General features: G+C 39.0%; 1 protein-coding gene across 2 annotated transcripts in view; it reads right to left on the bottom strand.

Annotated features, from left to right (window-relative positions):
- The window catches only part of pou6f1 (POU class 6 homeobox 1), a 65,132-nt gene extending 59,073 nt beyond the window's left edge, over positions 1-6,059 (bottom strand). For both annotated transcript variants that reach the window (XM_053643020.1, XM_053643022.1), the window contains exons 1-2: positions 5,435-6,059; positions 3,669-3,790 (exon numbers count right to left, since the gene is read on the bottom strand). In XM_053643020.1, coding sequence (XP_053498995.1) covers positions 3,669-3,722 — 54 coding nt within the window. In that variant the 5' untranslated portion in view covers positions 3,723-3,790; positions 5,435-6,059. The remainder of the gene's footprint in view (positions 1-3,668; positions 3,791-5,434) is intronic.
- Between the last annotated feature and the right edge of the window lie 14,006 nt (positions 6,060-20,065).

Below are 20,065 nucleotides of genomic sequence, written 5' to 3'. Positions count from 1 at the left end.
CTCTCTTACATCATTATTAGGCCTCTTGTTTTCCCCTTGAGCTTCATTTTTCAGATTCATTTTAAGGAATTAAAGCTTACTCGACTCAAGGGTATAGGGGTGGAACATAAACAAGTCCTCTGCAAAGGGGCCGCTTTTAAGGGGGTTGCTGAGATGTTGCTGCACATTATTTTAAGATGAAAATTTCTGTTTATTAAAATGATCAGACATCAGGGGCCCTCTCCGTATGCGGAGCCCCAAACAATTGCCTCCCCTGTAGAAGAGACAGCACTGTTTTTCGTCCAGGGACTTCATACCTGGGATCAAGCACTTTCATTAGCCTTTTGAACCTGTTTTTCCACAGTTCTAATTGAAAACATTTCTTTCGCTATAAAATATAAAATTGTGCTCAATACCTCCTTGCTTCTTTTTGACCTCCTCTCATATGGAGTAATCATTGAAAAGGAGGATACGAGTGACTGCTGCAGGGGATTCACTGTCAGACTACCAGAAGGGGCTCGTTTCTTTGTTTGGATGCTAGAAAAGGTTTGTTGTATTTCCTGTTGTCGTTTGCACACGTTGCCTGCACGTTCTACAATAAACATAGTTCTGCTCTATATCCAGCTTTTTAAAATCCAAACCACTTCCATATCACTGAAATTGTTTGACCTCTTTATGCTACAAATTCATTGCATTCAGTCTTCAGACTCTCCTCACGGTCATTCATTTTTAAGTTTCTGAAAATTATTCTTCTTCCTGGTTTTGGAACATGCGTTGCCTTTCAGCTACCTAACCCGTACATGTCGTCATTACGTCCACAAAAGACTCACATCTACTGCGGACACAACAGCGCTGTGGATTATTAAAAAACGTGTGCAAGTGTCTACTATTTGCTGTAAACATAGGCTAATTATTGAAAATTGATCAAAATGTTTATTATCAATATCATGGAATTTGGAGTTTTCCTTAAACCATTAAAGTACAAGAGCATGCCTAATAATCTGTGTTATCCCCCCACCTCTCTCACTGATCAGCTACACGTTGGTTGGCTGTGGATGTTCTTTCTTGAATAACCTTAAGCCAACAATTGCTAAGAACAGTTTTCAACTCAAGTCTCCATCATTGCACAGTTGATAACTTCAGTTTGGTACAAGAAACTTAAAATTGTAATGATACTTGTACTGAAGTACGACTACTTTTTAACACATAAAAAGACATGTAATCACACTATCTGGTGTCACCCAGATGAGGATCCCCTTTAAGTCTGGATCCTCTCATGGTTTCTTCCTCTTGTTGGCGCAGGGATTTTTCCATGCCACCACCGCCTCTGACTTTACTAATATATATATATATATATACACACACACACACACACACACACACAGTACCTCACAAAAGTGAGTACACCCCTCACATTTTTGTAAATATTTGATTATATCTTTTCATGTGACAACACTGAAGAAATGACACTTTGCTACAATGTAAAGTAGTGAGCGTACAGCTTGTGTAACAGTGTAAATTTGCTGTCTCCTCAAAATAACTCAACACACAGCCATTAATGTCTAAACCGCTGGCAACAAAAGTGAGTACACCCCTAAGTGAAAATGTCCAAATTGGGCCCAATTTGCCATTTTCCCTCCCCGGTGTCATGTGACTTGTTAGTGTTACAAGGTCTCAGGTGTGAATGGGGAGCAGGTGTGTTAAATTTGGTGTCATCGCTCTCACACTCCCTCATACTGGTCACTGGCAGTTCAACATGGCACCTCATGGCAAAGAACTCTCTGAGGATCTGAAAAAAAGAATTGTTGCTCTACATAAAGATGGCCTAGGCTATAAGAAGATTGCCAAGACCCTGACACTGAGCTGCAGCACGGTGGCCAAGACCATACAGCGGTTTAACAGGACAGGTTCCACTCAGAACAGGCCTCGCCATGGTCGACCAAAGAAGTTGAGTGCACGTGTTCAGCGTCATATCCAGAGGTTGTCTTTGGGAAATAGACGTATGAGTGCTGCCAGCATTGCTGCAGAGGTTGAAGGGGTGGGGGTTCAGCCTATCAGTGCTCAGACCATACGCCCCACACTGCATCAAATTGGTCTGCATGGCTGTCGTCCCAGAAGGAAGCCTCTTCTAAAGATGATGCACAAGATGATGCAAACAGTTTGCTGAAGACAAGCAGACTAAGGACATGGATTACTGGAACCATGTCCTGTGCTCTGATGAAACCAAGATAAACTTATTTGTTTCAGATGGTGTCAAGCGTGTGTGGCGGCAACCAGGTGAGGAGTACAAAGACAAGTATGTCTTGCCTACAGTCAAGCATGGTGGTGGGAGTGTCATGGTCTGGGGCTGCATGAGTGCTGCAAGCACTGGGGAACTACAGTTCATTGAGGGAACCATGAATGCCAACATTACTGTGACATACTGAAGCAGAGCATGATCCCCTCCCTTCGGAGACTGGGCCGCAGGGCAGTATTCCAGCATGATAACGACCCCAAACACACCTCTAAGACAACCACTGCCTTGCTAAAGAAGCTGAGGGTGAAGGTTATGGACTAAACCCTATTGAGCATCTGTGGGGCATCCTCAAACGGAAGGTGGAGGAGCACAAGGTCTCTAACAGGTCTCTTTGAACTGCCAACACAACAAAGGACTTCATCAGGGAAAAAAGTCTAAGGTTTTAGACTGGCCAAGTTAATCACCAGAGCTTTGATCTCCTGAAAAGGGAGAAAGCCCTCAAAACAAACAACAACTGAATGAAGCAGCAGTAAAAGCCTAGAAAAGCATCATAAAATAAGAATCCAACAATTTGTTGATGTCAGCGAGTTGCAGGGTTAATAAAGCTACAGCGAGCAAGGGTTATGCAACCATATACGAAGTGTTATTTACTTTCATTTACTCCCAAAAATGCTTCATCTTTTCTCAGCTTTAAATGGCTTGCTTTTGTACCATAGACAGCTGTCTGCTCTTCATGTGGGTTAATCCTTTTTAACAACAAATACAGTCTTCACAGTCAAAACCCATGGCTCAAACCAAGAGTAGACATTCAAAGCTATTAATTGTTCGAACAATTAATTTAGTTCCAACAAAATGTGCCATTTTCCAAGTTGTTTAACACATCTAAATGTAAATATCAAGAAATGAAAATCTAAAATTCTCAAAATTCATCTTACATCTCAAATTCATCTTTTGATCTCAAACTCAAATGACTTCAGTCTATAGAAAAAGCAAACACTTGGCGGTCCAATACTTTTGGAAGGGAATGTATATTGTGCATTATATGCAGAAAAGCAAAATATTCTAATTACATTCATCCTAATACCACTTTTAGGACACTTAAAATCATTTTTTTTGTTTTCACATTTTTTTTCCAATGAGCCTGACAGATACAAAATAGCCCAATTTGCATATATTATAATCCATTGGTAAATATTTCAGTAATGCAGTTTCAGTTGGAGAACTATACAAAAAATGTCCAAAATAAATGTTATAAATATTAAATTCTAACCCTGGGGGAGTTTAAACATGATGATCATGAAAAATGTTTTTAAAAAATGGACCAGTGAATTACTAGATTTATCATGATAATTAATTTTATTATAAATAGTCGTCGGTACATTGAGCAAAACTGAACTGTGTTGCAAAAGCACTAGGTGTACATACTTTCATCATTCAGCTGTAATAGTAATACCTGCTCGTTGACAGTAAGTGGTGCATCATTTGCAGGAAGGTCTTCTGAATCCATAATTCAGTTTCATCCATAAGATCACAGGTTAGACATGATGACACAGGGGTGATCTGCTTCCAAGCCACCTGAGGCAAGAAATGAGAGCATTCACCATGCTCATCCATGTCATGACTTTAGGGTCAAGTTTAAAATTTTAAATGCTCAATGTGTGGAAAGTAAGCTTACACCTTACTTAAAATCCAATGACATGGTTTCAAACATATTTGAGTAAACAGGGCCATTACTCACTTTGTCCAAATATGATTGATTTTATCAAACACACTTAGCCCAGGTTATTCAACGGGTTGTGAATTACATAGTTAAATGATGTACTACGGTTCGGGAATACAACTTGTTCCAAATGCATATAACGAAACATTCACCACCTGTACCTTGAGGGCTATTCAGATGGGACTAGTTTTATATGGGTAGGTGGGGTAATGTAATAATTACGAGGCTCTCTGTGATTTTAATCCCATGCAAATTGTTCATGTCAGTTATTTTCTGGACTTTTTCTGGACTCTGCATTACCGAGCCAGTGAAGGTTACAGTGTCTTTTACCTTATAAAATGGGCTGTAAAAATAACCCCAGGTTAAAATAATCCCCTGTGAATGCCCTCTCTGTATTTTTTTAGGTAGTCGATTCGTTTGACATGTAGTCCATTCGCCAAACGCCACTTTGACAAAGGGCCATTTATCGCAAATTTCCTGAAAATTCTCCTCCCAAACAGAATGATTATGTACCATTTGTTCAAACAGCTTTTGATAACGTCATTCTCCCCAAATTGAAACTAAACATAAAGTTTCAGCTCTTGTCCAGTTGCAGCTTATCTTTTGCTTAGTCAATGCTATGTTGTATTATCAAACACCATGTTACACATGACGCATGGGGCTGCTGTGATGGATCGTAAACGTAAATGACGAAGACACACCCATCTCTGCAATTTCCACAGAATTCGCATATCTTGTGCGAACTGACGATAAATATCACAGACATCCATAGTAACAATTACTTCACAGCCATTTGTCCTGAAAACTAATTCCGTCCAAATAGGGCTTTGGAATAAGATGTTACAAATTATGACATAAAAGGTAGACTGAATGTAAAAAAACATATATCCATTCGAAGAGATCATTTTGAGACATTTTGTTATTACATGCCATAACGGGATGGGGTACTTGAGCATTTATTCTGCAACCATTTTAATCGTGTGGCATTAGCTTATAAAACAGAGCATTATGCAAGTAGTGCGTAACCACGATTTTAAATGAGGAGGCCTACAGTAGCCTTAGTTGTGGTTTGTTTTGTACACTCTTAAAGAAAAAGAAAAAAAAAAAACAAGTGAACTCGTAAATAAAAAACAAAACACATCGCACGTTCCCCCGGTGTGCTGTTAATGTCAGAGAGCACGTGCAACTGAAAGCGGTCACTGAATTTCAACATCTGTCCAAACTTGAGCAGGTGTTGCGGTTTTCTGTGCCTTCCCTCCCCATTCAAACACCTCGGACTCGTGTTAAACATTTCCTCAAGAACCTGCCTCTTCTAATCACACTCCTCACACGCCAATCCTCTGGGCTGCATTTTGTGCATTTCCTTTCTCTTTATCATAAATATATAAATTATGCTAATTAAGACCATTGCATATTAACCCTAAAGTCGTTTCCCATCACTACTGTGCCTCGTAAATGGGATAAAGACAACCTCAAATGCAATTCTGATCATAACTTACCCGAGGAATCGCGGTTAATTTCAGCCTTTCACCTCCTTCAGCGCTTTGCCACAGTTTGTATTAGACACACATAATTAAAAATTCATCTCACAGCTCCAGACGGACGCCATGGCTGCACACAAAAGAGGCATTTGCATTGATAAAGAGGCTCGGAGGCTCAACCAAGCTCCTTTACTACATATTTAATAACGGCTATCCTCGTAAACTGACGCTCAGGTCAACGCAGTCCACCGAAATAAAGTAAACGTTAGCGTTATCTGAAGAAAAGCCTAAAAATATTAACAGAAATTTATATTTTGCACTACGTCATGAACATAATTTATGCAGGCCGAGTGTTGCCATGAAAAAATGTCGTTGGCCCGACACCAAGCGACATGGCTGCCTTAAAGAGACAGTACTCCAATTAATAAACTATCCACCAATCCATCTTACACACTACATATAGGCTATACACATACATACATACATATACATACACATACACACACACACATACATATACACATACACATACACATACATACATACACATACATATACATACACATACATACACACAAAAATACATATACATATACATATACACATACATACACATACCTACACACATACATATACACATACATACATACATACACATACACACACACACACATATATATATATATATATATATATATATATATATATTGCTGAGTATATATATACACACACACACACATATATATATACTGTGCAACAACAAAAGGTCCTCTCACATTCAACTGCTTTTATTTCCAGCAAATTTCTTAACACGTGTAAATATTTGTATTAACATAAAAACAACTGAAAAATAAACTGAACAAGTTTCACAGACATTTGAAGAACAGAAATGGAATAAATGACTCCCTGAACAAAGTGGGGTCAATATTAAAAGTAACAGTCAGTATCTGGTGGCCACCAGCTGCTTTAAGCACTACAGTGCATCTCATCCTCATTGACTGCACCAGTCAGTTCTTGTGCACCAGCCAGTTCTCGTCAGTTCTTGCTGTGGGAGGTCACCCAACTCTTCCACCAAGGCATTTGCAAGTTCTCGGACAATCAGCTGTCCTTCCTGTCTCCCTGTAGAACTGTTTTAGGCGTCTTACATTACAGACATTGCAGTTTATTGCTCTGGACACATCTGCAGTCCTCATGCCTCCCTGCAGCAGGTCTATGGCATGTTCACGCAGGTGAGCAGGAACCCTAGACATCTTTCTTCTGGTGTTTTTCAGAGTCAGTAGAAAGGTCTCTTTAGTGTCCTAACTTATTGTAACTGTGACGTTATTTGCCTACCGCCTGTAACTATTAGTGTCTGAAGGACTGTTCCACAGGTGCATGTGCACTAATTGTTTATGGTTCATTGAACAAGCATGAAAAACATCGTTTAAACCCTTTCCAATAAAGATCTGTAAAGCTGGATTTTACAAAATAATCTTTAATAAACACGCTCCTGAAAAAGGGATGTTTCTTTTTTTTTTTTTTTTTTTGCTATATACAGGTGCATCTAAATAAATTAGAATAGCATGGAAAAGTCATTTTTTTCCATAATTTAATTAAAAAAGTGGAACTTTCATATATTCTAGATTCACTGCACATAAAGTGACATGTTTCAAACCTTTTTTGTTTGTTTGTTTGCTTTAATCTTGATGATTACGGTTTACAGCTCATGGAAATCAAAAATCCAGAACCTCAAAATATTAGAATAAAGAATTTATAATACAGAAATGTCGACCTTCTGAAAAGTATGTTAATTTATGCACTCAGTACTTGGTCAGAGTTTTAATCCTTTTGCACGAATTACTGCATCAGTGCGGCGTGGCATGGAGGCGATCAGCCTGTGGCACTGCTGAGGTGTTCTGGAAGTCCAGGTTGCTTTGATAGCAGCCTTCAGCTCGTCTGTATTGTTGGGTCTGGTGTCTCTCATAGATTCTCTATGGGGTTCGGGTCAGGCGAGTTGGCTGGCCAATAAAGCACAGTAATACCATGGTCAGAAACCAGTTACTAATAGTTTTGGCACTGTGGGCAGGTGCCAAGTCCTGCTGGAAAAGGAAATCAGCATCTCCATAAAGCTCGTCAGCAGGTGGAAGCATGAAGTGCTCTAAAATCTCCTGGTAGACGCTGCAGGGATGCGCACAGACATTTTGGGTGGCAGGGGCTCAAGTGGAAATAAAAGGGCTGTTTATATAAAATATACATGAAATAAACACGAGGGAGACCTAGTATGAGTAATATGTAATCTTACTGAGAATTCACTGGGCTGGTGGACTGTAAGAACGGATGTGCACCTAAGACACAACACACAGATAAGCAAGGCGCAAACCATACATGTATTTGATTAGTGCGGCAGGCCTCAGAGCGTAGGTGGACTAAGAGACACACACACACACACACACACACAGGACTATGCCACCACGCACACACATACAGAAGGAAAACAGAACATTATAAGAACAATAAAAGGAGTATTAAGATATTATAAGGATAATATAATGATATTATGAAGTAGGGATTACAGTAAACCACTTGCAAGCAGTATAACCATATATATATAACAGAAATGTAGAGCAAATATGAAAGGAAATTATAAACCAGAAATACAGAAAAATGTGAAAGAAACTTACTCATAATATACTTGGAGGTGGGGAAGAGTCTTGTCTCACGAGAAAAAGTCAGGAGTAATACAGACGAAGGCCTTAATTTTTAAGAGAGAACCAAGAGGGGCCATTTATAAGGGTAGTTGAGTCACGTTGCACCCGCGAGATAACTGTGAGAGCAAGGTCTCTCCGAAATGTTGTGTCTCGTACCTCTTTCAAACCTAATGGTGATATATAAATAAATATTTAAACATATTTCAGTAAAAGTTAAAATCAATCAGTATTCTTGATTTTATCATTCCAGAGAGAACTTTTATGGCAGTCTGTGTTTTGTGACACTTTGTTTTTCGCTCAGGTATATCACCATTTTTGCCTGACCAAAGATAAAATTGATCAGCTGACACTTGAATCTGATGTACTTAAAACCAAAGATAAAAAACTGAAAAGTAAAATCCACATAAAATGACTTCAGGTTGTTTTTTTAAAAAAAGGAATCCAAACGAAAGACTTTTTTTATTGCCATTGTATATAATATTCAGGGATTGTTATGAATATGAGTACAAATTATTATAACGTTTGGATCATGAATTAATTTTGCATGAATTTGTAAACATGCCGTAGTGTTCTTTTTAATTTTGCATTCTCGGGCTCTAAATTTCTAAACCTCTGATTGTGGAAACACAGTAAAGCTCCTAAATCAGCTCAATTTGTCAGAATATGTCTCAATCAGAACCAGATCCAGGTTACAGACTCTGCCTAACTGTCTAGACCACAAGGACATGCAATATACTATCAGCTAAGTCAAAAAATTCTCATCCTGTGTATGTAAAGCAACAATATCCCTTATCTGAATCGAAAGCCCTTGATATTGATGTTATTGTTAATTCTCTGTTACAGCAAGGTGTTTTGAAGCCCTGTGTGAGCCTGTATAACACACCTGTTAAATCCTGTTCCCAAGCCTGATGTCGCGTGACGAGTTACACAAGACCTCAGGCAGAAGCTGTGTTTCAATGTTGTGTTTTTCCTGTTTCTAATACATTAATAGCTTCACACCATGCATGGTTTAGCGTGGTAGATTATGCTCTTTTGGTTTCAGCGTTTAGCCACTGTTTGCATTTACGCAAGGGGACGCCAGCTGACCTGGACACGCCTGCCAAAGGGTTACGTTGGCCCTGTGTTTTCTTGTGTAGTGAGACAAGCCTCTGAGACTCTTTGCAAGATTTCCATATCACAGACGACGCCAGTCAGAAGCTTGCTGCTGAACTGCAACCTTGAGACTGCTGTAGCATCTGGCTCACAAAGGATTCAAGGTTCCAAGTGCAACATTGCACCTATGTAAAACAAAGTCAAATGTTTTTGTTTTCTCTTATCAAAAGGACAGAGAAGGCTGTCGGACGGCCGGATGGCGTTCTCAACTGCCCGCTACAAAACAGCTCAGGGCCATCGTAGAACATTCGATACACGTTGACTCCTGGGACCCATACTCATGTGACACACACACATCTGAGACTGTTTCTGCATTTAAACATTTAAAAAACTGTTTCATGTTCCTCTTTCCAGCCCTGGGTCTGCCAGACTACACGGAACTTTACCATCTGCCCACTAACACTCCGGGGGTGGCACAGGAACATGCTGGACTACCTGCACGTGTCTGCGTGCAGTGGCTGAGAGTGCTGCTCTTTTGGTAATAGATGCAGAATGATTGGTTCTGACACCTTTTGGTGTTGCACAGGTGAAACGGGTATTATCCAACATTGAAACACAACACATGACGGCTCAGCGCAGAAGTGGTTATGAAACTATTTTCTGTGCTATCACAAATTTGACCATTAAATTTGTCTGCTAAATTGACACCATTCCTTTACCTGAAAATCATGATTGTTTAAAAGAAACTGTTTACTAGATGTGGTAACTGAAGCACATTCATTGCCATTTAATTCAGCTCAAATTCGTGTGTGCACGATATCTGAAGGTCAAAGAATCACTATTTTTACAGTTCAGAAAAGGCTCTTTTCAAAACATACTGGTAATTTTGATAAGCCCTTTCTAAAACGGAATGGTAATTTTGATAAGCTCTTTCTAAAACACATTGGTGTCTGGGTCATCCTGAACCTAAGAAAACTGTATAAATAGAAAAGCTTCAGCTCTGGTTTTTTAGATCGCATTTTGGGTCGTCTCAAACTGTGTGGATCTCGTGTGGTGGAACGGAACGAATAAACCTGGACCCTTGCTTCTTCTCACTCACGGCTGGTGTCTTATTTTTCTTTCTCCAATTGAATATGTGAGTATCTGTTTCTATGTTAAGTGTCTTCAGGTAATAGGCAAAATTTGAGCCAGCAGGGCACTTCTCATAATTATTTATTTTTAAATAACATTAAACATTAAATATATTAACACAACTCTGACTTCCTTACCAATTTATTTTAATTGCCTCACACTCATGCAATTGTTTCATACTCAACAGATCTCTACAAAATAATCAGTTCACACAGAGACGATGGTCTTCATTAGTATTCACTAGGTTTATCACAAGAGCAGGCAATAGCAAAGGAAACTGTGCAACAGTGTGCATGTTTTCTATACTACTAGTTTCAAGTATATATTTAGAATAAATGACTGCACCAAGGAGAGGGACATAGTTTCACTAATAATTTGTTATTAGACACAAATTTTACTGTATTCTTCTGAAGTATCTCCATTAAGTACAGTGCATTAGCCTGTATGGCCATGATATGTTGCCTTAGCTAAATTTTAGCTAACATTTACATTTAGGGATGCACCGAAATGAAAATTCTTGGCCAAAGCCGAAACCGAATATAAAGAAAAACTTGGCCGAAAGCCGAACACATTTTTTCACGTTTTTTCTATTTATTTTGCCATTTTTTTCACCATTGCATAGATTAAATAGTCAAAATGTGCTTTTTACTATTTTGTCTTGCTTTTCCAAGAAAAAAATCAATTACAAAAACTACAATTTCAAAATATTTATTTAACACTGAACATTTTTTTTTTCATTCCAGCAGGCATAGGCTACCAATAAGGCACAGTATAACTTTAAATAAATAAATGAGTAAAATAAAAATATTTTGATGTGGTCATCTTTGAGCCCCTTGAATAGCCGATGTTAGGCCTATAACTGACTGCTGAGAGAATGGAACACTCTGTAGCCTACAACTAAAACGTGCATTAAAAAGTGCATTGACAAGAGTGCAGAAAATGGTTCTATTGGGTTCTATAGGGCTGATTATATTGGGGATATATACCGCTCGCGTCCCTGTACATCTCGCGGAGTATTATAGTAGATATAGGATTTGACTGCCTGCCCTTAAATAAATACGCCTTTACCTGCTGCCATACTCTACTAACTTACGTCTCGCGACGTGACAGAAACATGCTCCGGAACAGAAACAAAACAAACGCACGTGTCCACAGCTCATGCATGCGCGCACCCCCTCATCGCGGTCGTGACATTCGCACGTCTCACTCTGGTTGCTAGGCTATTTGGTCGTGTCATCAAACACGTCATTGTTCGGTCAAATTTATTCGGCCTTTTCACTTAATGAATAATTTCGGTTGCCGAACATTTGGTGCATCCCTAATTACATTAGCTAGTAGCTCATGAGTCATGCATGTTAGCAAGACACAAGTTAACTATATTTGGCTTTTGGCTAATTAGCTGTAAAGTCTAAGCATGGTATCTTAGTCTTTTGTTCATCACCACTCACCTCCACACAAGCCAAGAAAAACACAACTGAGATAGGAGCTAGGAGGGGCTACTGCCTGCCTGTCTGTGTGTCTGATGCACTGGGGAGGGAGGGAGGGAGGGAGGTCATCGGAACTCGACAAAGTCTCATCTCCCGACCTGATATTTTTATTCAATAAATATATTTGTTTAACAGGGAAGTTGTGCTCAAACAGGAATAAAAAAAAAAGGGCATTTTCTCTCAAGGATGAAAAAGGGCAGGTGCTCGAGCCCCCTTTGATGTCTATGTGTACACGTGTCTGGAAGGCTGCATCGACTCTCAACTTGAGAAAACACAGTGGACCAACCCCAGCAGATGACATAGCACCTCAAATCATCACTGACTGTTTCCAAATTTCCAAATGAAATGCAAAATTGACTTTTATCTGAAAATTGATTGTGGTTGTGTACTGAACCAGACTGAGAGATTAAAGGCTCAGGAAATCTTTGCAGGTGTTTTGAGTTAATTAGCTGATTAGAGCTCTTCTCAGGTCGACATTTCTGTATTATAAATTCTTTACTCTAATAATTTGAGATATTTCGAGAAAAAAAAAAACTTACAATAACCTGCATAAGTGTGCACACCCCTAAACTAATACTTTGTTGAAGCGCCATACCATTACACCACTTGTTTTGGGTACGAGTCCATCAGCGTGGCACATCTTGACTTGGCAATATTTTCCCACTTGCAAAAACATTCTAGATCTATCAAATTGTAAGGGCATCTCCTGTGCATGGCCTGCTTCAGGTCACCCCACAGATTTTTAGTTGTACTCTGGGTTTGGGCTCTGGCTAGGTAATTCAAAAACATTGATCTTTTGGTTAAGCCATTCCTTTGTTGATTTGGATGTATGCTTTGGGCCATTATCATGCATAAAAGTGAAATTCCTTTTCATCGTTAGCTTACTAGCTGTAGCTGTTCAGGATTCCCTCCACTGCACCGTGTGTATGGTGTTCTTTTGGTGATGTGCTTTTGTTGCACCAAACATAACTTTTGGAATTATGGAATTATTATATCTTTTGGTACTGGTCTCATCAGACCATAACACATTTTGCCACACGGTTTGGGGTGATTTAGTTGAGCTGGGATGTTTTTTGTGAGAAAGGACTTCTGTGTAGTCGCCCTACCCCATAGCCCAGACATGTGAAGAATATGAGAGAATGTTGTCACATGCAGAGAGTAATCAGTACTTGTACTTGCATCTCCTCTAATGTTGCTGTAGGTCTCTTGGCTGCCTCCCTGGTAAGATTTTTTCTTCTCTCTTCATAAATTTTGGGTAGATGTCATATTCTTGGTGATGTCACTGTGGTGCTCAATTTTCTCTTTTTGTTGATGATGGCCTTTACGGTGTTCCATGGTACATTTAATGTTTTGGAAATTATTTTATGCCCCTCTTCTGATTCCTTTAAACAAGTAAGATACCATGCATGCTCTATAAGCTCTTTGCAGACCATGGCTTCAGCAGTCGGATGAAACCAAGATAATTTGAAGAAAATCCTACAAAAACAGCTGGTCTTTATTTGGAGTTAATAAGAATAATTTAATTGATGACAGCTGTATGTTAATTACTTTTGAACATGAGATTGAATGTGTTTGGTTCATTCTGAACACAGCCACATCCCCAGTGATATAAGGGTGTGCACACTAATGCAAAGAGGTTATTGTAACTTTTTTTATTTTTCCCTCAAATGTTTCTGATTGTTTTTTACTTAATTTCTATAAGTTGTAATTTCACACTGACGGTGGGAATAGTTCTGACATGATTTATCTTGGTTTAATTTTTTTACATCACAAAAATCTACCATTGTAACAGGGGTGTGTAGACTTTTTATATCCACTTTGTGTGTGTGTGTGTGTGTGTGTGTGTGTGTGTGTGTGTGTGTGTGTGTATAAGATAACACTTTATTAACCCCGGATGGAGTTAGGGATAAATATATGAGTGTGTCCAGTTTGGGTGAGCCTGTGCCCATGATAGCCTCAGATTCCTATTCTTGGTTGACAGGAATTTTGGATAACTCCATAAATAAGCAGGTGTACAGCTGGTGTACAGGGCCCTGAATAGGTCCTCTGATCAGGTCTAATTTCTTTTCTCTCCGTTTAAAGCAGAAAGTATGCTTCTCTTTTTAAACGTACACTAGGAACAGTGTACTGTATGCGTAATGCAAATTTTGTATGTATGTGTGTACTGTAAGTGCGCCACCCAATTTTTCTAACTGCGTGTACTTTGTACATGCAAATCGCACATGCACATTTAATTCTTTTGCACTATTTAGATGTTCCACAAGGTGGCAACAGTGACCCAGGGCCATTGATTCTCAAGGTAGTTGAAGAAAAAACTAAATAAAAACAGAAGAGATGGAAATGAGTGCAAGTTAGAAAGTACCCGCATTTGTATAATTCTAGCCTTAAAGTGTATAAAGATTTCTATATGGGTGCTAATCGTGGCGAGAGATTGCCCAAGCATTGTTCTTTATGTTGTTGTGATTCTTCTTCGTTGTTGTCTTTCACACCAGAAGACCTGCTTGACTGCTCTAAACTAACTCTTGTAGGCCAGGAGGGGTAGTGCAAGTTGTCGCAACGCGCATGCGTCAACTGCTTTGTATGTGTACATGTCAAATGGAGTATACTTTAAAAGGCAATGCATATGACTGTGCACATAAGCTAGCGTACAAGTAAAAAAGACGTATACCAGAGGCTTTATGGACATATAATCACACACCCAGCTGCACCTATGACAAATTCATTCTATAACAAATTAATTCCACACACATCACACAAATCGAGACATTTGTGTAAATATTGTGTATAGTTTACATACAGTATATCACATGCACTTGCATATTGCAATGCGAAGTCTGTACTGTAAGATATTTATCGTTTTTATCCCCTGGCCTTTATTGTCCAGCATGTCTTATGTGTCTTCGCTCTTTGTAATTAATGGACTCTGAAGGTCTGAAATGTTTTCAGTGTACCGACGTAATGAATGAAGTATTGTTTTTGGCAAGCTAGAATGAGTGTTGGAAAAGCATTTCATAGAGGGAAAAGTCAACTTATTAAACTGAAGCTCCTCCACCCACTTCCACACCAGTTGGCAGGTAGCAATGTGATTGGGGTGGGCTTGTGGAAACTAGTCGGCGCTTCCAGCCTGAATGTCTGACACCCTTACTTTAAACATGTTAAACATGTTGGGCAGTAGTGAATCTATCAGTTTATGCACATTTCCCATTACAAGGTAGAAGCATTTTTTCTTTTTATATCAAGTAGCTTGTATTTTCTTAACCAAGTGACAGCGATCTACACTGATTAAATACATATTGTAAACAGCAAAAGTGTCATTTAGACCATGCTAAGAAAAGAAAACAATGTAGAGTTTATTGCTACTCTTCTAATAACAGTTTAACTGGTTATATGTTGTATATCCTGTTGGTTCTTAAAGCCTATTTTTCTCATTCAATTCAATATGGCAAAGGTGTTTATTATTGAACCTGTGTTTAGGGATTTTTGTAAAAGAACTTGCATCTAACTGCAATATTAAAATAACATGTCAGGTTGTCAAACTGTGATACATTATTCAATTTATTCATCTTCCACAGATTAGGTAGATAGATAGATAGATAGATAGATAGATAGATAGATAGATAGAGTCATGTGAAAAAATAAGTACTCTATCAAATGACACATAAATTGATATTTTGTAGTAATTTCCACAATTTAAATTAACAAAACACAGATCAGTCAGATGGAAAAAGTAAGTACACCTCTACATTTATCACACCTTCAAATACATAAAATTAGAATCAGGTGTTCAAAATTGGGTGCCAGTGATTAGAACCTGTCTTATTTATACCCCTCTCATATCTAGTGTCTGGTGTTCTCTTTTGTTATTGAGGTGTGTGGGGTCGTCATGCCTAGATCTAAAGAGTTCTGTAAGGCCTTCAGAAAAAAGGTTGTGGATGCCGATGAGTCTGGAAAGGGATTTAAAAAGATCTCCAAATTATTTGAAATACATCATTCCACTGTAAGGAAAATAATCTACAAATGGCACAGATTTCAAATGACTGCCAATTTGTACAAGACTGGCCGTCCCAGCAAATTCAGCCCAAGAGCCGACCGTTTGATTCAAAAAGAAGTGCCAAGAACTCCAAAATTTCATCACAGGATCTGCTAATAAGTCTTGCAACTGTTGGTGTCAAAGTGCATACTTCTACAATCAGAAAAAGATTGCACAAATTTGACCTGCATGGGAGGTGTGTCAGGAAAAAACCTTTACAAGACTACAGTTTGCCAATGAGCATATTGACAAAGACCAGGCCTTTTGGAATAATGTGCTCTGGACAGAAGATAGAGTTGTTTGGCAACAGTAACAGTACACATGATTTCTGCATCATATCAAAGCGTGCTTGAAAATAATGTGAAGCCATCTGTCCAAAAGCTGAAGTTGAATTGAAAGTGAACCTTTCAACAGGATAATGATCCTAAGCATACTAGCAAATACACCAAGGAATGGCTTAAAAGGAAGAAATGGAGGGTTATGGAATGGTCTAGTCAAAGCCCGGATTTGAATCCCATTGAAATGTTGTGGGGGGATTTTAAATGGGCAATACATGCAAGAAAACCCTCAAACATCTTGCAACTGAAAGAATATTGCATATTGCACTCAGAATAAGGTCAATAATTAGATTACTGTTGTCCATGTAAACGTAGTCACTCAGTGCGTTTACATGGACAACAATAATCCACTATTAACCCGAAGACGATACTCTGATTAAGAAACTACCATGTAAACAGTAATTTTTAATTACCTTAATCTAATTAAGGTCAGACTCGAAGTAAACACAAATCGAATTAAGACATGGAGTATTCCTGTTTTAGTCGCATTATGGACGTGTATTACAGACATGTAAAACTCTTACCCCTAAGTTCCCACAGTATTATGTCCCACAACCCTATATTCCCCAGAGAAACAGCACGCCAACCCTGTGTTCCCGGGCCAAAATTGGTCCCAAAATCAACATTTTAATTTTAACAATTTTAGGCCTTGAAACAACTTATAATAATGTATTTGTGTAATATTACTTTGAAAATGAAGCAGTTCAGTGTTTTTACTAAACTTAGAGAACAATTCTTAACTAGAGAAATGACGAAAAATGCTGGCTAAAATCTTTCTACTCATTTAGAAGTACCATACGAGCATCAGCGTGGTCAATGCCTTTGAATAAATTCAAGTAAATAATAAATAAATAAATAAATAAATGCATTTTAGCGCCAAAAGTCAAGTTTCTGGTGATAATCAGACCAGCAGGTAGTGTTTTCACGAATGCACAGAGATGGTCCCGTTATGAATCCAGACCCCTGCAGTGTCAGTCGCACTGGTTGATGCTGAAGATGAAGACGGATCAGGGTCTGAATCAGGAGAGTTTGCGTCTCTATCGGTTTCAGTTTCAATGAACTGAAGCAGAGGATCTAGTATGCAAGTTGATGAATTTGCTGAAGGGATTAATGAAGCTAGTTTGGTCTCTCTAAGGCGAGTAAAACATTCTAAACGTTGATCTGATATTGCTATATTATCATCTACAGGGTTAGTTATCATTCTGGGAGCATTCGTTTTCGGTTTGCACAGCATTATACATTTTTAAACATACATTTTTAAGGTGTGTTTTTGGTTAGCCATGAATGTTTTCTTTATGAAATAGGATGTTTGCAGAACATTCCCCTAACGTTCTCTTAACATTCCCATAACACTCCCATAATGTTCTCCTAAGCTCAATTTTCATCATTTGTTTTAAATATTCATACATTCTTAATCACAAATAAAACAAATCAGTCTATATAAATAAATAATTAGCACACAATCCATGTTTTTGTTGATCCATTGTTTACATCTTGGGATATTTTAAACAGTAATTAGCATTTAATACAAAATAAAATAAAATTAATGAAAACATTTTCATTGATAAAAATTTGCAAGAACATTGTATCATTAAAAAATAAATTGCAACTATAAAAACTTATCAATTTTTCAACTTCTGATCAACTCCTCCATTTGAAAAAAAACAGGTTAACTTCTTCCACCACCACCATCCGCAAATTGAACAAAATAATAAAAATACAATGTAAAGTACATCGATATTAGATTAAACAATTAGAATTAGATGAACAATTAAATAAATAAACTTCTACTACATAGGCCTTTAATATCATGAAGTTTGAATATGCCCACATCTAGAGGTCTGTGTTACACGCAACAGCAAAAAAAATCAAAGTCTTCTTAAAAATATAAATGAACATGAAAAGCAACCATGCTTCGCATATTAAGACTTGTTTTGTGTATTCGTATAAATCGTGAAATGAATGATAAAATACACTTAATCCCCTGTAGTTTGCTTCTCAGATTAATTTATTCATTTTTAAAGATCTTTATATATTTATACTGAAAAACAAGACCAATACACAGATTATAGCTCAAATGCATATCGCAATATTAAGTGATTTTGATATTGACTTCAGCTGACAGTTTTGTTTAAATATATACAAAACAGGTTGAGATTATTTAATAAAAGCAGATTGAGCAGAGCAGAGCGCAGCAGTAGCAAAGAGTAAATATAAAAAATGTAGACACAGAGAAAGAGAACCAAAAACTAAGAAAGACAAGTTTGTATAGGTTAAAGACTATACACTGTTCTGTATCTTGTAGTTTTGGTTTGGTCCTAGTGAATGTATCCAGCTAAGCTAACATACTGTTTGTTGTTCTCCTGTGCTGGCTAATTTATTATTTGCTAATTCCTTCACTTTCACTCTTTCAGCACACAGCGTGGACAGGTAGTTCTGTACGCGTCTCTTTATAAGCATCCTAGGAATATCTGTCACGGTTCAAAGGTAGAGACAGAAGCAATCGCAGATTTCAAACATTTAATAAACAAACAGAAAAAAACAAAGACACAATAACACGAGGCAAAATACTGTGGCAAAACTAAACATCAAAGGGCGGACAAAAGCATGGATAGACAATACGTAACACGAGGAAGCAGTGCAAACAGTGGCTATATATATATATGTATATATATGTATATATATATATATATATATATATATATATATATATATATATATATATATATATATATACACACACATATACATATATACATACATACATACATATATATATATATGAGTGCTTTTTAAACAAAAAATGTGATACAGGTGGTCATGTGACAATGATGTAGTATGGTGCAGTGGCTGCTGGGAAATGAAGTCCAGAGTTCCCTCCTTGATATATGACAGAACCCACCCACCCCCCCACAAAGGGCAAGAAAGCAACGCAACGTCATCAGTGGAAGAGGTAAACAGAGTGACGTCCTCAGCAGAACAGGTAAGCAGAGCGGCGTCCTCAGCAGAACGGGTAAGCAGAGCGACGTCCTCAGCGGAACGGGTAAGCAGAGGGATGTCCTCAGCGGAACAGGTAAGCAGAGCGGCATCCTCAGCTGAGCTGGAGCTCAGAGCGACGTTCTCTTCAGGGCAGGACAGCGGGACAACTTCCTCAGCAGGACAGGAGAGGGGAGCAATGTTCTACGCGAGGCCTGAGGGAAGCTCCAAGATTTCTGTGAGGCCATAGAGGGGAGCGAGGTTCTCTGTGAGGCCAAAGGGAGGAACGATGCTCTCCCCAAAGCATGAGGGGGAAATGATGCCCTCAGTGGAGCGGGAAGGGGGAGTGACATACGGCGCGCAGCAAAGAAGAGGAACGACGTCTTCAGCGGAACATGGAGGCAGAGCAAAGTCTTCAGCGGAACATGGAGGCAGAGTGAAGTCCTCAGCCGAGCAGGAAAGCGGAGCGACGTCCTCAGCCGAGCAGGAAAGCGGAGCGACGTCCTCAGCCGAGCAGGAAAGCGGAGCGATGTCCTCAGCCGAGCAGGAAGGCGGAGCGACGTCCTCAGCCGAGCAGGAAGGCGGAGCGACGTCATCAGCCGAGCAGGAAGGCAGAGCGACTTCCTCAGCCAAGCAGGAAAGCGGAGCGACGTCCTCAGCCGAGCAGGAAAGCGGAGCGACATCCTCAGCTGAACAGAAAGGTTGAGTGGCATCCTCAGCCGAGCAGGAAGGCAGAGAGACGTCCTCAGCTGGGCAGAAAAGCGGAGTGCCATCCTCAGCGGAGCGGTAAAGCCAAGCAATGCCCTCAGCAGTGCAGAAAAGTAGGGCAAGCTCCTCAGCGGAGCAGGCAAGCATAGCGGCATTGTGCGCAGGGTTGGCGAACAGAGGGGAGCACTTGGGTATGTCGG

The sequence above is a fragment of the Ictalurus furcatus genome, chromosome 15, assembly GCF_023375685.1.
Source record: "Ictalurus furcatus strain D&B chromosome 15, Billie_1.0, whole genome shotgun sequence".
NCBI classification, from domain to species: Eukaryota; Metazoa; Chordata; class Actinopteri; order Siluriformes; family Ictaluridae; genus Ictalurus; species Ictalurus furcatus.
Note: the sequence above shows the minus strand (reverse complement) of the source record. Positions and strands in the feature narration are given on the sequence as shown.